The sequence below is a fragment of the Taeniopygia guttata genome, chromosome 7 (genome assembly GCF_048771995.1).
Source record: "Taeniopygia guttata chromosome 7, bTaeGut7.mat, whole genome shotgun sequence".
NCBI lineage: Eukaryota > Metazoa > Chordata > Aves > Passeriformes > Estrildidae > Taeniopygia > Taeniopygia guttata.
Genome location: NC_133032.1, coordinates 21,681,098 through 21,697,084, shown reverse-complemented (window position 1 = coordinate 21,697,084; position 15,987 = coordinate 21,681,098). Strand labels below are relative to the sequence as shown.

General features: G+C 35.5%; 1 protein-coding gene across 2 annotated transcripts in view; it reads left to right on the top strand.

The window, feature by feature from the left end:
- MDH1B (malate dehydrogenase 1B) overlaps positions 1–15,987 on the top strand; it is a 17,860-nt gene extending 1,873 nt beyond the window's left edge. For both annotated transcript variants that reach the window (XM_030277666.4, XM_030277665.4), the window contains exons 4-11: positions 141–283; positions 974–1,476; positions 2,417–2,558; positions 3,510–3,673; positions 4,801–4,940; positions 5,635–11,525; positions 11,809–11,903; positions 13,579–15,987. In XM_030277666.4, coding sequence (XP_030133526.3) covers positions 141–283; positions 974–1,476; positions 2,417–2,558; positions 3,510–3,673; positions 4,801–4,940; positions 5,635–5,691 — 1,149 coding nt within the window. In that variant the 3' untranslated portion in view covers positions 5,692–11,525; positions 11,809–11,903; positions 13,579–15,987. The remainder of the gene's footprint in view (positions 1–140; positions 284–973; positions 1,477–2,416; positions 2,559–3,509; positions 3,674–4,800; positions 4,941–5,634; positions 11,526–11,808; positions 11,904–13,578) is intronic.

Sequence of the window (15,987 nt, the reverse complement as noted above, 5' to 3'; positions counted from 1 at the left end):
CTGCCTTTAATACTGTAAGCCCATGTTTTACAACATTGTTCTTCCTTTTTCCTCCTTCAAATGTAAAATAAAGCTATTGTTAATGTTACCTTGATGGGTTTGGACTGGATTTGCTTAGAGATCATCCTCTTTGTTCTTAGCGATATTACGGCATCACTTCAATGATGCTGAGTGAGGAAATGTTAGACATTGCTGAGGAGAACCTGCAGGCACACCTTGCAATTGTAAAAGAGGATGAAGAGATTAAAAGTCTTATCAAGCCTATACAGATCTGGATTACCAGGTGAGAGTGAAGAGAGTATCTGTGAATTTTACTCTGTTCAGAAGAATGCACTTTTTCCTATCACATATAACAGGTGTAACCATCTGAAGTTAATCACAAATCCCTGTAATTTCATGATTTGACTTGGTTCTGCACCCTCACTATTAGTATTTAGCTTAGCAATTAGTATATAGCTTAGAAATAATTTATGGTTTTATTACATTTTACACCAGTTCAAATAAGGGGTATGAACAGGCATCATAATAGACCTCAGATCAGTTTAGGGAAAAGCAAGTATTTACAAAATAAGCTAGAAATTTTGTCGTGCAACTATCTTGCATTAAATTTTGTTGGAAATATTAGAGTAGGTAAAGAGTAGGTCTTTACTTATAGAAATTCCTGTATTTCTAGTAATCCTAATTAAGTACCTCAAAAAATTGTGATTCTATAAAGACATATATTTTAAGTGGTGGCATTGACTGAAATGCATAGGATGGAGAAGCCTTCAAGTGAAAGGCTTCTGAAATGAAAGGACCTAACTCTTTTAATTCTCACCCTGTTCAAATGACAAAAACAGCAGTAAAAGATACAAGCGAATGGTATCTTTAAATGTAATCAAGTACAAAATAAACACCTTTGTGCTTATATAATACTTCCAAACAAGCAGTGGTTCATTGTTAACTGTAACTTTTCTACATCCTCTCTTACTAGTGCATCAGTTCCAATCTGTTATCATCTGATCCCGCTGTTGGCAAATGGAGAAGTGTTTGGGATGACCACAGAAATCAGTATCCATTTGCTTGATGCTGAGCAGTTTAAGGAAATACTTTGTGGTATTGTAATGGAAGCTGAAGATATGGCGTTCCCACTTCTCCGCAGTATTTCAGAGCACACAAAAACAGATCAGGCTTTTATTGATGCTGATATTATCATTGTTCTTGATGATGTCCTCTTAAACCTTGATGTCCAATCCCTTGAGAACTACATCAGAGAAGTGAGTGAGATCTGCCAAGTGTATGCTCCCTTGATTGAAAAGAACGCCAAGGGTGAGGTCAAAGTCATTTCTTCAGGAAAAACCTTTGCAAACCTTAAGGCGACAATGTTAAGGACATATGGCCCATCCATTAGGCCTGAAAATATCATTGCCATTTCGACATCCTGGGAAAGTGCAGCTAAAGCTATGCTGGCCAGGAAGCTGAATATGAACACAGCAGGTGAATGTTTATGTAGAGTTTGGGGAAGTCAGTGCACCTTCGAGAGTATGTATTTAATTCCAGAACACAGTTGATGTGCATGCAGAAATGCACAGCGGTGCATCCACTAAATTTCTTGGCTGTACAGAATGCCAGAGTCTTTGCTTTTTCTGAGATGCAGCCCTGCCATTCTGGTGTGTATTTCATACTGGAAATATGCTAAGGAAGACAATTGTTTTGCAGATTGGGAACTAGAACTTCAAGATTGCATTTGCACTGTGTAGTGTATTGTTGTTTTGGAGCTGTGAATAAACATGACAACATACTGCTGTGCAGATAATGAGAGTAAAGTAGAACTGTGTTGTAGTATTATTTTGAGGATAATTAACTTTCATTTTCAGGTCAATTGTTATAGCTTCGTTATATTTGCACAGTTCTGCACTGCATAGCAAAAGGGTGCTCTGACAATGTGCTCAGCATCAGGATTCTCTAAGTGTTGCATAGCTAGAACTGGTCATTGATGACAAGTCTAGGTATTTTGGAGCCTAATAAAATAACAAAGCAAGTTATTAGACTGAATAGTCTATCAGCAGGTTATTTGAGAAAATCCTTTTGCACCAAAGCAGGTAGTTTTTTTTTAATGATTGTTTTTACTAGTTATATATTTGTTTTTAGAGGATTTTGAAATGAACGTAGCTATATGTTTGCAATATGATTTGTTACTGTTTTAAGAGTTAAATATTTACTAGATTTTGTCTCTTATTTACAGTAACATGATATAAATTCAAGCTTCTTTTTCAGCTTGTGATGAGGTTTTATATGTTAGGGAGAACTTGGATGCATTTTTCAGATCAAATAATTTCTGCTAGCAAGACAGGGCACAGATTTAAATCATTTTGAAAAGAATTTATGAAGCCCGTTTTTCTGAAAGTATTTGTCTTTTCACTTTCCTTTGTTACAGGAGTTAAAGATGTGATTGTTTGGGGCAATATTACTGGGTCTAACTACATTGATTTGTCACATGCAAAACTTTATGGATATGACTGTGCTATTCGTGGCCCTCCAAATTTTCACCGTCCTTTGTTGAATATGATTTATGATAGGTACAGTACAGATTTATTTCTTTCAAGTAAAATTAAATAACTGCTTTTAATCCATGCTTATCTAAATTGCATAATAAAACATCAAGAAAGGTTTTTGTTGTCAAGATTTGTCTTTACTGATGGGTATTGTGCATAAAGAAAAACACAAGTTGAGGTTCTCCATCTGAAAAAGAAGTTGGGTAGTTCCTAGTGCTGTGCTGTTGCACTCTTTTGCCAACTCTATTTATAACTATATTTTTCCTACATTTTAAGTGGGTTTCTCTTATATCATGAGCAGTTTTTAAGAACTGATGGAAGTCCAGGTAGTGATTTAGATGTCTAGTTTGCATGAAGGAGCTTTGAAATAGTATTAAACAGATATCTGAACCTGAATTACATGGAATAGGCCTGAGCATACTAATATTGTCAGTTTCCCAGAACAGATGATTTGGTAATATATGTGTGAAAATGATACCTAGCAGCTAGATAGCTTCCTGTGGAAAGAACAGTAGCAGAAAAAGGGTAGGTGCAGTGAGAGGGCAGCAGATGTTACATAAACCCAGGCCTGGCTATCTGGAGCTCCTACTCTGGTCTAGACTTAGCATTTACTGGAGAGCAGACATTTCTAGGCTTGTACTGAGCCTCACACAGGCAGACTGGTTCATGGCTGGGTTCTTACAAAAAACAGTAATATATAAATTACATACAAAATATTAAATTACAATAATAATAGATGTTATGACTCCAGCAAATGACCTGACTTTCATAGAAAGTAGGACTTGTTACTTTTTAAGTGGCTTTTTTAGACCTTTTTTTTCTCTGTCTGTAAAAATGCCTTGCTTTTAGCAGTGAAGTTTGAGTAAGTTTTGACTATTTTCTTTCCTTGAGTTTAGTTTTTTTTTCTCCAGGAAGCTACTCTTCCTGCAGTCATCTTAGTTTTTCATGCCTTTTGTCTCCGCTTTTTGTTGGTAGCGAATGGATGCATTCAGAGCTCCTGTCTGCACAGAGTACGCTGCGTTCCCGGGTGTCCCGTTGCACAGGAATGTTACCTGCTCACGCGATTGCCATGCTACTGCAGTACTGGTACCACGGCTCTCCTTCTGAGGAGATCATTTCTCTGGGAGTACTTAGTGAAGGTAAGGCTGGTTTTGCTTCACATGTTCTCTTGTAGATTTGCCCTGCACATACTAGCTTTCCCCCATCTATAATGTTATTTTTTAATCAATATTTTTCATTTAATAAAATCTTGTAAAACAAATCATATGAGACCAAGAGTTTGTTTCATCATAAGAACTTCCAGATCTAACAAAGCTTGTAATAATGCTCACTTTTTACAGGCATCTCTTAGGTTAATATTGTCTTTTTGCAGAGGATTATCTTAGTCTTTCAGTTAAATGCTTTTCTGATGTATGTGTTTTGTGCAATAAGTCTTTATAGTTAGAGCCTAGGCTATGGAAGTGTGTTCTTCTTGTGTGGTTATGTAAACCAATAAGTGGAATATTTCACAGCAGCCATTTAATCCTTATGAAATCAATATTTTTCCCCCTTTTTAAGATGTACAACCAGTACACAATTGTGTTACTACAACACAGAAAAGACACCTATTGAAGATGGTCCAGAGTAGGGCCACACAAAATGATCACTGGGATGAACGCCTCTCTTATGAAAACAGGCTGAGCGAGTTGAGGTTGTTCAGCCTGGAGAAGAAAAGGCTCTGGAGAGACCTTATAGCACCTTCCAGTGCTTAAAAGTTCTTATTAGGAAGATGGGGACAAATGTTTTAGTAGGACCTGTTGCAATAGGACAAGGGGCAGTGGATTTAAAGTGAAGGTGGGTCAATTTAGATCAGATATAATTAAGTTTTTTACAATGAATGTGGTAAGACACTGGAACAGGCTGCCCAGAGGGGTGGGAGACACCTCAGTCTTGGAAACATTCAAGGTCAAGTTGGATGGGGCTCAGATACAGTTGAAGATGTCCCTGCCCATGGCAAGAGTGTTGAACTAGTGACCTTTAAAGGTCCCTTGCAGCCCAAACCCATCTGATGCTATGATGCATTCACATCTAACTAAAGTACAAAGTTACAGTAAAGGGACATTCTTTTTTGAACTGTAGATCGAAAAAGGCAGTGTCCATTTATAATGAGATCTTACAGTTGTAGACTTTTGCAAGTCTGTAGGACTGAAGGATGACACTGGTGAGGATGTAATCAGAAGTAATGTGTTTTGTCATTTCCCCCCCCCCCCCCTCCCCCCCCCTTCAGGTCAGTTTTGCATTCCTGAAGGAATTGTCTTCTCTATGCCAGTGAGGTTCCGGAATGGTAACTGGGAAGTCGTGACAGAATTAGAAATTAATGAAACGACCCAAAAAGTTCTGGGACGCATATCCCACGAGCTGGTTCAGGTGAGGGTTTCTTGAGTCTCGTGTATGCCCATCCTGCCACCTACGGGCACGCTGTGATACAGCTTTGAGCACAGACCTTTAAGTGTTGGATGTACAAACTACACACATACACTTATGCATGGTAAAGAGCAGGTATTTTTAAGTGTAAGGTAGTATTTGTGTATTGAAATGAACAGACAACTGTTCTTCTGCCCAAAAGGAGAGGATAAAATAAGTTTACGTATGTATGTGTAGAATTTGCTCTCCAAAGTTTGTGCAAACAGAAATACTGCCTTTCATTTAATGTTTCTGCATTTTATGTTGATTTTGCTTATATGGTATTCAGAGTATTTCTATGATAGAAGACATATATTTTGGCATTTTTATGACTATGACTTTGCATGAATGAAGGTCAGACCTTACTAGAATTAGGGATTTTTCAGAAAATACAAAATCATTGAGCACTATTTTCATAATGAAGTTCTTAGTTCTTTTTGTCTCTTAGTGAGACAAAAAGAATTTATTTGTACTATTGAAATATTTAAAAAGACTGGTTCCAAACTCTACATCCCAGCTTTAATCAGGTTTTGTGAACTTCAGTCATACTAGTAATGTATAAGAATTATTTTGTTTTAACATACTTTAAGTTTGCGCTAGAAATTAGAGCTGATTAAAATAATGGGTGGTATTAAAATATGCTTTTTCTTCCATTTAGGAAAAGCTCGTTGCACTAAAGGAAATAAATGAAATGCATCCATATGAAGCAGAATAAAAACTCCACATCTTCTCCCAAGTGTTTCTCTGCTGCTTTTCCTGTTATTTTGCTTTTCAAGTTCTGTCCTCATTCATAAAAATAAGAACAGATGAACACTAAAGCATATTTTAGTTTTGTTTTTTCACCTTTTCTCTATTTTCTCTATTGTGAAATTCCTGCATTTTTCCAATGTTCTCACCATTTCTTTCTAATTTTCATTCCTACAGACCTTTTCCCTAATTTGTTTTATTTCTCACTTCCTTCAAATCTTTCCAGTACTTTTATATCAGCCTATTCTTGACTATGAGCTGTTGTTTGCCGTTAAGGATGGGCTGAAGAATGGGGAAACTATTCAGAGTTAGATGCCCAGTACCTCTACTGAGCACAAAGCCTTTTGGTTATTCTTGCTTGTTTTTTGAGAAAGGATTAAAGACACAGTAAGATATTCTTGATGGATGCAGAATTTAATTATTTGGCTAACCATGACCTTGTTTAAACCAGACAGGGAATTCCCAATTAGGTAAGAGTGTCCTTCCCTTCTGCTCTCTACAGTATGGCACTGCTGTTCCGTTCCTCTTGTGTCAGCCTTAAATGTAAGCAGAGGCCTTCCCACTGCTATCAGCAATCTGCTTAGTTGTGGCCTTCTCTTGTGACATCAGTGTCAGGTTACCAAGTATTCCCAAAGTGCCCTGCATTATCTCCTTGTATGTGGAAGTATTTTAGGAGGTTAGCTAAAATAGCTCATGTTTTGCTTTTTTTCACCAAAATTGAAACCTTGCCTACTGGGTCAATTTAGCTAGAGCTGTCTGGAGGAGAAAATGCTGGAAATTCCCATATTAAATAAGCTTTCCATTGCCTAAAAGAGCAAACTAGAAAGAAAGTCTAAGCATTGCTGTAGCTTTTGCAGTATTTTCCTCATTAAAAAAACTCTGGTAAGTCTCTAGGTGGAAAAAAATTTCAAAACCAGTGTGAATGTAACGTTTTTAACTTGTAGAACAAAGTAAAATTTCTACTGATTTTAATGAGTCTAAGATTTCATTTGCATGTAACCACTTATTTCTTCAGACCAATAAACTATTGGAAAAACATAATTTAATGCCTAAAATGTTCATATGAAAATTTTGAGGACTGTCACATACAGAGTAGAAGTTTTGTAAATCCAAGGGTCTTTTTTCAGAAGTACTGAACCACAGTATTTTTGTAATAAAGTATCTTCCTAGGTAAAATTAATTTTTAACATATAAAGATGTTTATACATCTCCTTAGTGACAAGTTCATCTTTATTTCCAGGTTTTTCTTATTTATGTAATGAGTTTCAAGAGAATACTCGTGTTTTAAGTCAAACCTAATTAAATTCTTATTTAGACAGAATTGTTGAGGAACCACTTTTACTTGCATCTTTGGTGTCTTAAATGATGGCAATTGTGTTAATGACATGTTCCTGTATTTGCTAATTTTTTATCAGATATGTTTAAAACAAAATAGAAAGCTTTCTGTTCTTTGAATCAGTTACATGTAGTTGCAATAAATTCATTATTTCTGTTCAAATGGAGGTTCAAGCTCTGAATAGGGGTAGACTTCTTATATGAGGAAACCAAGAGAAGTTACTGGCTGATTAGGACAGGACTGGGAGGGATGTCTCGCTGGTCTTAGAAAGAGGAGCTCAGAAAGCTGGGGTATCACAAGGGATCTGGAAGTGTGGGGTTCTATGTAAAGTGTATATGGGAGAAGCAACATTTAGAGGAACTAAGATATTATTATAAGTGTATTCATGGAAGAGTTCACATGGAAATTGTAGAGGTAGGGGTTGTAAAAAGTCTTGAAGAGAGGGGTTAGGAACCATTTGTTTCATGAGAAGTGGTCTCCAGGGAATTAGTTTCCAGTAGTGTATACACAGAAGATTGGCTGAGTTTCTGAGGAGCATCTGGAGGCATATGTCCCAGGAGAAATTAGCAGGGAGGGACACTACCAGTAGTCTCTACAAACTACCTGTTTTTTCTATGATTCCTTTTCCAAGATAGAAAAGTTAGCTTCTCTAATGTGTATTTACATTTGGGCTTTTTCTATATGAATAGGCTTTAGCAATCTTACTCTTTGAATTCTTTTATTCTGCCTGTGGTGATAGTTCAAACAAACTGCAGTTCAAGCACCAGCACTGCACAGCTGTTAATGAGAGGGAAAATAACTCTTCCTACAATATATAAGTAGACTTATCTGACTTCTGAGTCACCAGCTGAAAACCTCTCTTCTCAGAAGCTGGGAGCAGAAAGAAAAAGCTGCTTGGAATGTCTCATGTAGCCTAAATTATTCTAACTGGATTTGTCTTGTGGTGTACAGGGTAATTCTGGTCTTTCCTCATCGAAGCATAAATGAATGGAAAAACTTTTTTTTCCTAGCTTTTGTTTAGGAGAAAAAGAAAGGAAAAAATATTAGAAAAGTTAAAATATGGTAACATATTCAAAGCTGGTTACAGATGTAAAACAGCAATTGACTTATTCATCAGTAAATTTGGGGTTTGTATAAGCTATAAGGAATTTCTGGGACACATTTTTTCACAAGGTTCTAAGGCATGTTATGTATGCAGGATATTCACGTTATTGATGACTCCTATGACTCCTGTTATGGTAACTGTTGAAAAATTTATGAAAAAGAGCTTTCAGTTGTATGTGTCTTACAAATGTTATATATAGATTCCTCATAAACCCTAACCTTTGGGTGTACTGAAGCGCTTTGTGGTTGGTCTGAACAATTCTTGTTCTAGGACATTACCACTAGGGCTTACTATGTTTCTTCTTTGTATAGTTGTCCCAACTCTTTGTTACAGCACACTGTGCTTTCTATATTACTGTGTCAGTTTCTACCTCATTTTCAGTCTCTATAGCAACAGTTTCTCAGCAACTGGGAGATGCTTAGTAAAGGCCTCTCAATTTAGAAACATTGCACTCCAACTAAAAAAAAAAAAGCTTTGAAACAAGGATCAAAGAAGTTTTATCTTTAATAATTCAGGATATTTATTACTAATTAATTAGTGTTCTCTGTTTTGACTGCTTAGACAATTACCTGATACTTTGATCTAGGCCTTCGCTAGGCATTTGTTGTGAGCAGCTTTAATTTAAAAGTGAAACCTTTAGAACTGTGTCTTGAAGTCAACTTTTAAGTGCTGTAAAACTACTGGACTTCTCTGGCGGTATCATCTGACTTCTGGACCTTCAGTAAGTAATGACAGGAAGGTAAGCGCAGCTGCTGTATTTAGAAGAGACAATAATTTTGGCATTTGAATAAAACATAAAATGTCTTCACCCTTCACAGGAAACAAAAGTAATTGTAGGTTCTTTTATGCATATCTAAGATGTTGATCATATGTTGTCTGATTTCAAAAGAAAAGTCTCTGTGATCAAAAAGATTGATCTGCTGGGAGGTTTCTGCCTTACTTCATGTGGCTCGTCTTTCTCTGTACTTTAATTTAATTATGTAGTATGTTTCAAAATGCATTTTATTTGCTAAAGTACATATTCTGAGAACCTGTACATCAAACAAAGTACATATAAGTAATCAAGTGTTACTTTTCTTTCACATTCCACTTAGAGTCAAGAAAAAAGCTATCCTTGTTCTGCACAAAAGAGTATTCATTTTAATGGGCCAGGACTTTTAACTGTAACAATTTATTTCCTGAACATTTGTACATAATTTTAATTTTTTAATTTGTTTTCTTAAATGTTTTTCACTATTAAAGCACAAAAGGAACTGAAATATAACAGGCTGAAATGGTGTATCAATGGGCAAAGTTACTTCAGATTATATGGGCACCAGATACTGTTTCTGCTTTCACATTGTGTTCATGTGCTAACACTAAAGTAGATTCTCTTTGTTTCACCCACACAGTCAAGATCTGGACTGTCCACAGAGTTTTGTATATGAAAATGTAGACTGTACATACATTAATAATGTCTTCTGTAACTTTTTAGAAGGAGGGTTTATAGATATGATATTGTACAATAATAGCCAGTTTGGTAAAACACAGAAACACATGGTTGACTTTGAGACTATGAATACCCTAGTACAAGACTATAGAGTGTTTTTCCATATGGGTAATTTAAATGTTAGACATTGTGTTTTACTGGACAGAGATCTGGTCATCTTATACTAAGTATCAAGCACTCATAGATTATGCATGCTATATAACTCATTAAGTCAGTGGATGTGTTCTTATTTGAGCAAGCAAATTCTAATGAGTTCTAATTTAAGTGAGTTTAACCTGGATATTTTTACATTCATCCCATCCACTTTCTTTATTTTATGTACCTCTGGTACAGAGAAAATAAAGGAGGCAAGCTGTGTATTTCTAAGTCTACCTTCTAGACTGCTACATGTAGCTTTCACCAAACACTTATGTTTAATTCATTGCTCTGTGTCTTCTTTCACTGATTTCTGTACATGAACTTTTCTGTCAAGTTATGCAGAGGCTCCTACTACTGCAGCTATTTTAGGAACAGTTGTATCATATTTTCATATATATTGCATATGAATATATATCTGTAGGCAAACTTATGTGCCTGTATAAATGCTGGGCAGAGCTGTAGTTTTGCAGTAAATAACTCTTAGTAAGAAAGAAAATAGAATAGTGGAAAAGAAACACAGTGGTATTTTTTTCAAAGAAGGACTACAGTGAAAACTGTGGCATTATAGTCTTGAATGAAAAAGACTATTAAAACAAATTAAAGCAAATCTGTATCTCAGTATTTTAAGTATCTAAACTTAGGTAATGACTGAAATCTAGGGACTGAAACACAACGTTGCAGCTTTCACCAGTTAAAATGGTGAGGAGAATATTTATGGTAGACTCAATAATTTTAGATCATTGAATATGCTTCATAAATGGCCAGTATTCTGTCATGTTTATGAAAAATGATCAATGATTCGAACTCAAAAAATGTAAGAAGTGACCATTTGTTTAAATTCAGATTTAACACCATATTTATTATTTAAGTTTTAAATCATTTACAACTATTTAATTTTTATTTATTTTAGCAAACTTTCCCTTTGCTCTGCACAGTAAGCCATATAGATGGCCTTTGGAATCTTGTGTGACTTAGATCCATTACACCTAGTGTTTCTCAACTGCTGTGTTAGCTGAAAGATAGTTACTACAGGTAATTAATATTTTTATTTCTGTGATTGAAAATATAATGCAGTTTTAGAGCATTAGTGAAATAAATCCTGAGGGGAGGCATTCAGTTTCCATTATTACAGGGACATAACTACTTTTGCTTTCATGGTTATTGATGTAAGTAGGTTCATGGTTAAGCTTCCTTTTCCCTTTCCATATCAGCTCAATAAAAACCAATGACAACTCAGCCTAAAACTTTAGTTTCGCTTGAAAATTTTAGAAAATACTTTTGAATAATTGCAATCAGTGAATCTGAGGAAGAGTCTGGTGTAGATATGCCCTCTGTGACCTGAAATTGTACACTATGGACCATGTAGTAATACAGCATGTAAACACTGGGCTCTTAATAGTGAAAGATCTTACTTCCTCTACTTAAAACTGTTTTGAGGATTGGTTTTGCCCTGCTACATCTTTGCAGTTACTTGAATTACTCCTATTTTATGCTGAGCAGAGAGCTTGCCATTTGCTGGCATTTCTCTGCACGTGGCACCAAAACTATTTTGTTTAATGTAATTCTGTTTAAATTAATTTCTGAAATGCATCCAGTGAATTGTTCAGATTAAAAGGTTTAATTTGAATGGTTCAATATGTCTCTGTCTAGAATATGTGGTTTTACACTTTGGTTTGTTTTGTTATAGAATGCCTTATGCCATCTGTTAATTTCAAATGGATCCAGACTTGCAGGGTAAGGATTTTTCTTATTTTTTCCCAACTTTTCTCAAAAGGCATTTTTGTGTCTTTTCAAACAGAAACTACTGAATTTTAATGAAATCATATCACTTTGAGAATCTCTGTGCTGTAGCACATAAATGGCAAATTACACAGGTGTGATGTCCTGCCTTTATTGTTGGATCTGTCCAGGCACCTTCCTTGCCACTATCACACTGGGTTATGGAATGGTCAGGCACACTGGGCTGTGATCCCTAATTTATAATAAATGCTAAGGTTTTTTCCATACTTTGGAATAGGCATGAAGATGGCCATACACTCCCTTTTTGAGTGCAAAATCTCAGCGGACACCTCATCTGCCACAGAGCAAATACCTCAAAATACAGAATAGCAGGTAACCACTGAAGATGTCAGGAATCAGCACACTTCTATCTGTGTAGGAACTCCTTTGTCAGCTTCTTAACAAAGGGCATTTATATTTCTTGGGGTGACATTTGACCCAGGGCAGAATGATTACATGATGGTTTTCTATCCAGAGGGGAAGCCCCCTTCCTATGAGAAATAAAGATTTTCATGTCCCTAAATAGCCTCTCATCAGTAATAATTATAAAATGATTTGCTATTTTACTTATGTGTCCTCGCAAGTTAATTCTGGAACTGTGCCTGACAGGCACAGAATGCCCTACTTTGAGGGCCACATTTTGTTTGTAAGGGTGGACTAGAATTAAGTAGCAGATGGCTACTAAAACAGATTCCCTTCAATTTGAAAATCATCTTGTGCATGGAAGGTGTTTGAGTTGAATCATGTGTATATTTCTAGCATTTGTATTTGAGAATAAGCATTTGGAACTTAATCCATAGCCGAATGAAAACTGTGGGAGTTGTTCTGTTGCTTTCAAAAGGGCTTTGGATCAGTTTATTGAGGAAAGAGAACTGATGATGCGTGGAAGTCAAAACTAATTTTTCACATTGTATGATATGCTACACTGCATCTCCAAATAATATCACAAAACATAGTACGACAAGAGCAGGACTAAACAGATGGTATAGCAGTTATTGGCATCTTTCTATAGCTTAGGCAGCATCTGGGAACCAGAAGAGCCCATAATTTTCTGACTATTAATATTAATCTGGTGTATTTCTTGGAAAGCATTGCACACAGATTGGCTTCTTTCCAGACTGAACAGGTGAAGTGTTTTGTGAGTTATTTCTACTCATTTATACATATTTATTGCTTATCTTTAACCTTAATCAACTATGTGTAACCCTCTCTGAAGTGCAGGGAGAAAATAGTCTCTGAGGACAGAAGGACAACTGATAAATCCTTTTCTAGTTTCTGAAGTTTAGTGAACAAGCTTTCGTTTTTGATGTTGAAGTTCTAGGTATATGTAATGTATCGGGTATAGGTCACAGTCAGCATCACTTACTTTCCACTCAGAAAAACATCCTTTATTGATGTGAAAGAAATAAGCTGAAATCGTATAAGGGTATGAGATTTGAGATTTAGTAAAGCAGATTGAGTGGGTTTGCTAAACAGAGATGTCAAAAATAATTTGCTCTGGTAAAGGGCTTGTCTTCTTCTGCAAGAGTCCCACATGTTGATCTTGAAAGATTTGTTTGGTGCTTGAAATAAATGGCATCCAAAATAATAACCCTGCTGTGCAAACTGACAAACTGTCCCTTGAAGAAGAGCATCTCTGATCAAAAAACTTATTTGCATGAAGAAATATTATTTCATTATGATCTTGGCTAAAAGTTTGTACAATGCATAATCCTCATCGGCCTTGTTCTAATATATGAATAAACTTGATTCCCAAAGAAAAGATGTGCTCTCTATGTTAAATACTGATTTTACAAGAGATCGTGTCATTGTTTACAAGAAGACTGTTCACCCCACAAAGTTATTTAGAAAAAAAAAGAAAATGTTATCTTTTTGTTTTCTTTTTTTTTTACCCAAAATTTTCTTTCAGAGTGTTGATCAACTCGAAACTCCAAATTTGGTTGTTTTGATTTTTAGTTAGTTTTGAATGAACCACTCTATTGTAACGTGTGTTTGTTTTCTTTCACAGAGGCCTTCAGTGATGTTGAGAGCTCCGTATACAGAACAGCCCTAAAACTACGCTCAGTACAAAGGCTTTGCCAGTGTTAGTAGCCAAAGAGAATCCTATGCTTTTACAGGGAGGAGAGTCTCTATAAAATCTGCATTGCTGTCACCATGAGTTATTATGCTACTTTGCTCTCTCATTTTCCACCTTGGAGTTTCAGAATGGATTATGAACACTTAAGATCTAGATAGTGTTTCATATACAAATTGATTTTTTTTTCCTTTTGAATGTCAATGGAAATACATTAGTGAAATTCTAAAATTATGACAGAATCAAATTATTTTTACAGTCTGCAACACTGCTATGTAGACATCATTGACAATTATTGATATTTTTCTGTGTATTATGCTCATGAAAAGTCAAATTCTAATGTGTTTCTTAGGAGCTGATTTATTGGAAATAATCATGGCTTATTGAAAATGTATTGACTGGACTATAAGAATTAATGAGAGCAAAATAGAATATGATAAACAAGAAAACTCCTGGTTAGTATTCATTCTCCTTGTCTTTGAAGTGAGGGAGAAATCAGTGCAAGCAGAGAGTTATGCAACACTAGTCACCTAGCTCACTTTGAAATTACTGGATGTAAATTCCATATTGAGCTAAATTTCATGGAAATCTTGAATTTTCTATTTGAAATGGTCTGTTGCTAAGAATGCACAGTATTGCAAGTGAGCTCTTCAGGGTAGCACAGAGAAAGTGACTAGTTTGTTGACCTTGGACATATTTCTTTAATTTGGGGATGCTCTTCTATGAATATATTTAGTCTGGTCTCAGCCCTGATATGGTTTATCTGCCTGATGCTATGTGTCAATGTGGAAGTACCACAGGTACTGGTTTTCTTTTTATGTGGTGTACTGTTTTAGGCTTCATTTTACAGACATGTCTTAGCTAAGCATTTCTGATAAAAAATAGTCATGCTTCCCATTCATGAAAAGGCAGGGATCCTCATTCATTTCTTCCTTAATTTTCTCACAGTGGATTTGATTGATGTTTGTCTGATTCAGCACATCATATCAAGTGAACAAAGGCAGAGAGAAGAGCAGATTTCTCTGAACATGCAGCAAATCTCTAGAATGCTGATGAAACTGTTCCAAAGAGCAAGATTAGAAAAACCAGGCCAGGTAGATCCAAGAGCTGCTGAATTCACTTTGGGCCTACTGATTGCCATGTATGACAGGTGAGAAGAAGAAACGTAGATCCATTGTGAAGTACCGTAGAGTCAAAGAATTTGTTTTTGGACAGGACCTTAAAGATCATATAGCTCCCACCCAAAGTATTGCTAGACTAAGTCTGTTTCTACCACTCACACCATTTCTGTGTGAGTGGTAGAATCAATTTATTTTGATTGGTTTTGCTTTGTATAAAAACTAGGAGTAGTTCAGCTGTAGGAATATAATTCTCAAAACTGCATCAGAAACATAGTGCTCAAGTGTTCCCAAAACTATTTGGAAACCCAGACTTTTGCCAGTCCATGCTGACTTTTTCTCTGAAAAGCTTTACAGAGTAGCTCTTCTTCTGACTTCTGAGATATTTTGATACACTCCTAAAAATGAATCCATATTTGACTCGGGAGAATAGTACCCATGCACAGGTCAGGAATTTGCCAGTCACTTTTTGTTATTCAATTTCCTCAGGCTTAAAAAGTTCATCTACCAATTATGAAACAAAATTGATGAGCAGTTGAGCAGCTTTGTGAATAGTGAAGTTTCTGAACATAATAAGGAAACACCTCTCAGAATGTATTTTTCTTATATATTGTTTTTAAATAATGAGTTTATTCACTAAAGGCAGGATTGGTTTGTGATTGTATCAGATTTAAAAGACAAAGACTAAGTTCATTGTACAAGTTATTTGCCACAGGTGAAATTTTTCCCTTCTATATCATAGCAAAGTTTTTACTGAAAGTAAATGAGATAAGTGGTCTGCAGGACTTTTAATCAAATCATTATTCATTACTCATATGATCACTACTGCATAAGGTCCCACTTTATAATTTTTTTTGGTAAAAAATCAGTTAAGGCTTAGAATAAATTCTGTATTAAGAAACAAAGCTAGAAACATCAAGAGTACCTTGTAATTTTTGTGTGCTGTAGGGAAATTATTTAGAAGAATCTTCTTAACAGTACTATCTTTGTCTTTTAGTCTGTTTTCTTAGGACTGTTTTAGGAGTGTCATTTTCTTTTTGATGCTATTTCTTTTTTAAAAATTATTTCACAAGTTTCTCGACATGTATATATGATAGAAAAAGCTTTGTATAATTTTCTAATAGTATTTTCTCTATAGAATGTTATTCTCCACTATTAACACTAGGAGCACATAGGAATTTTCTATGGTTTTGTGGTATTTACTTAATAAATTTACATAAATATC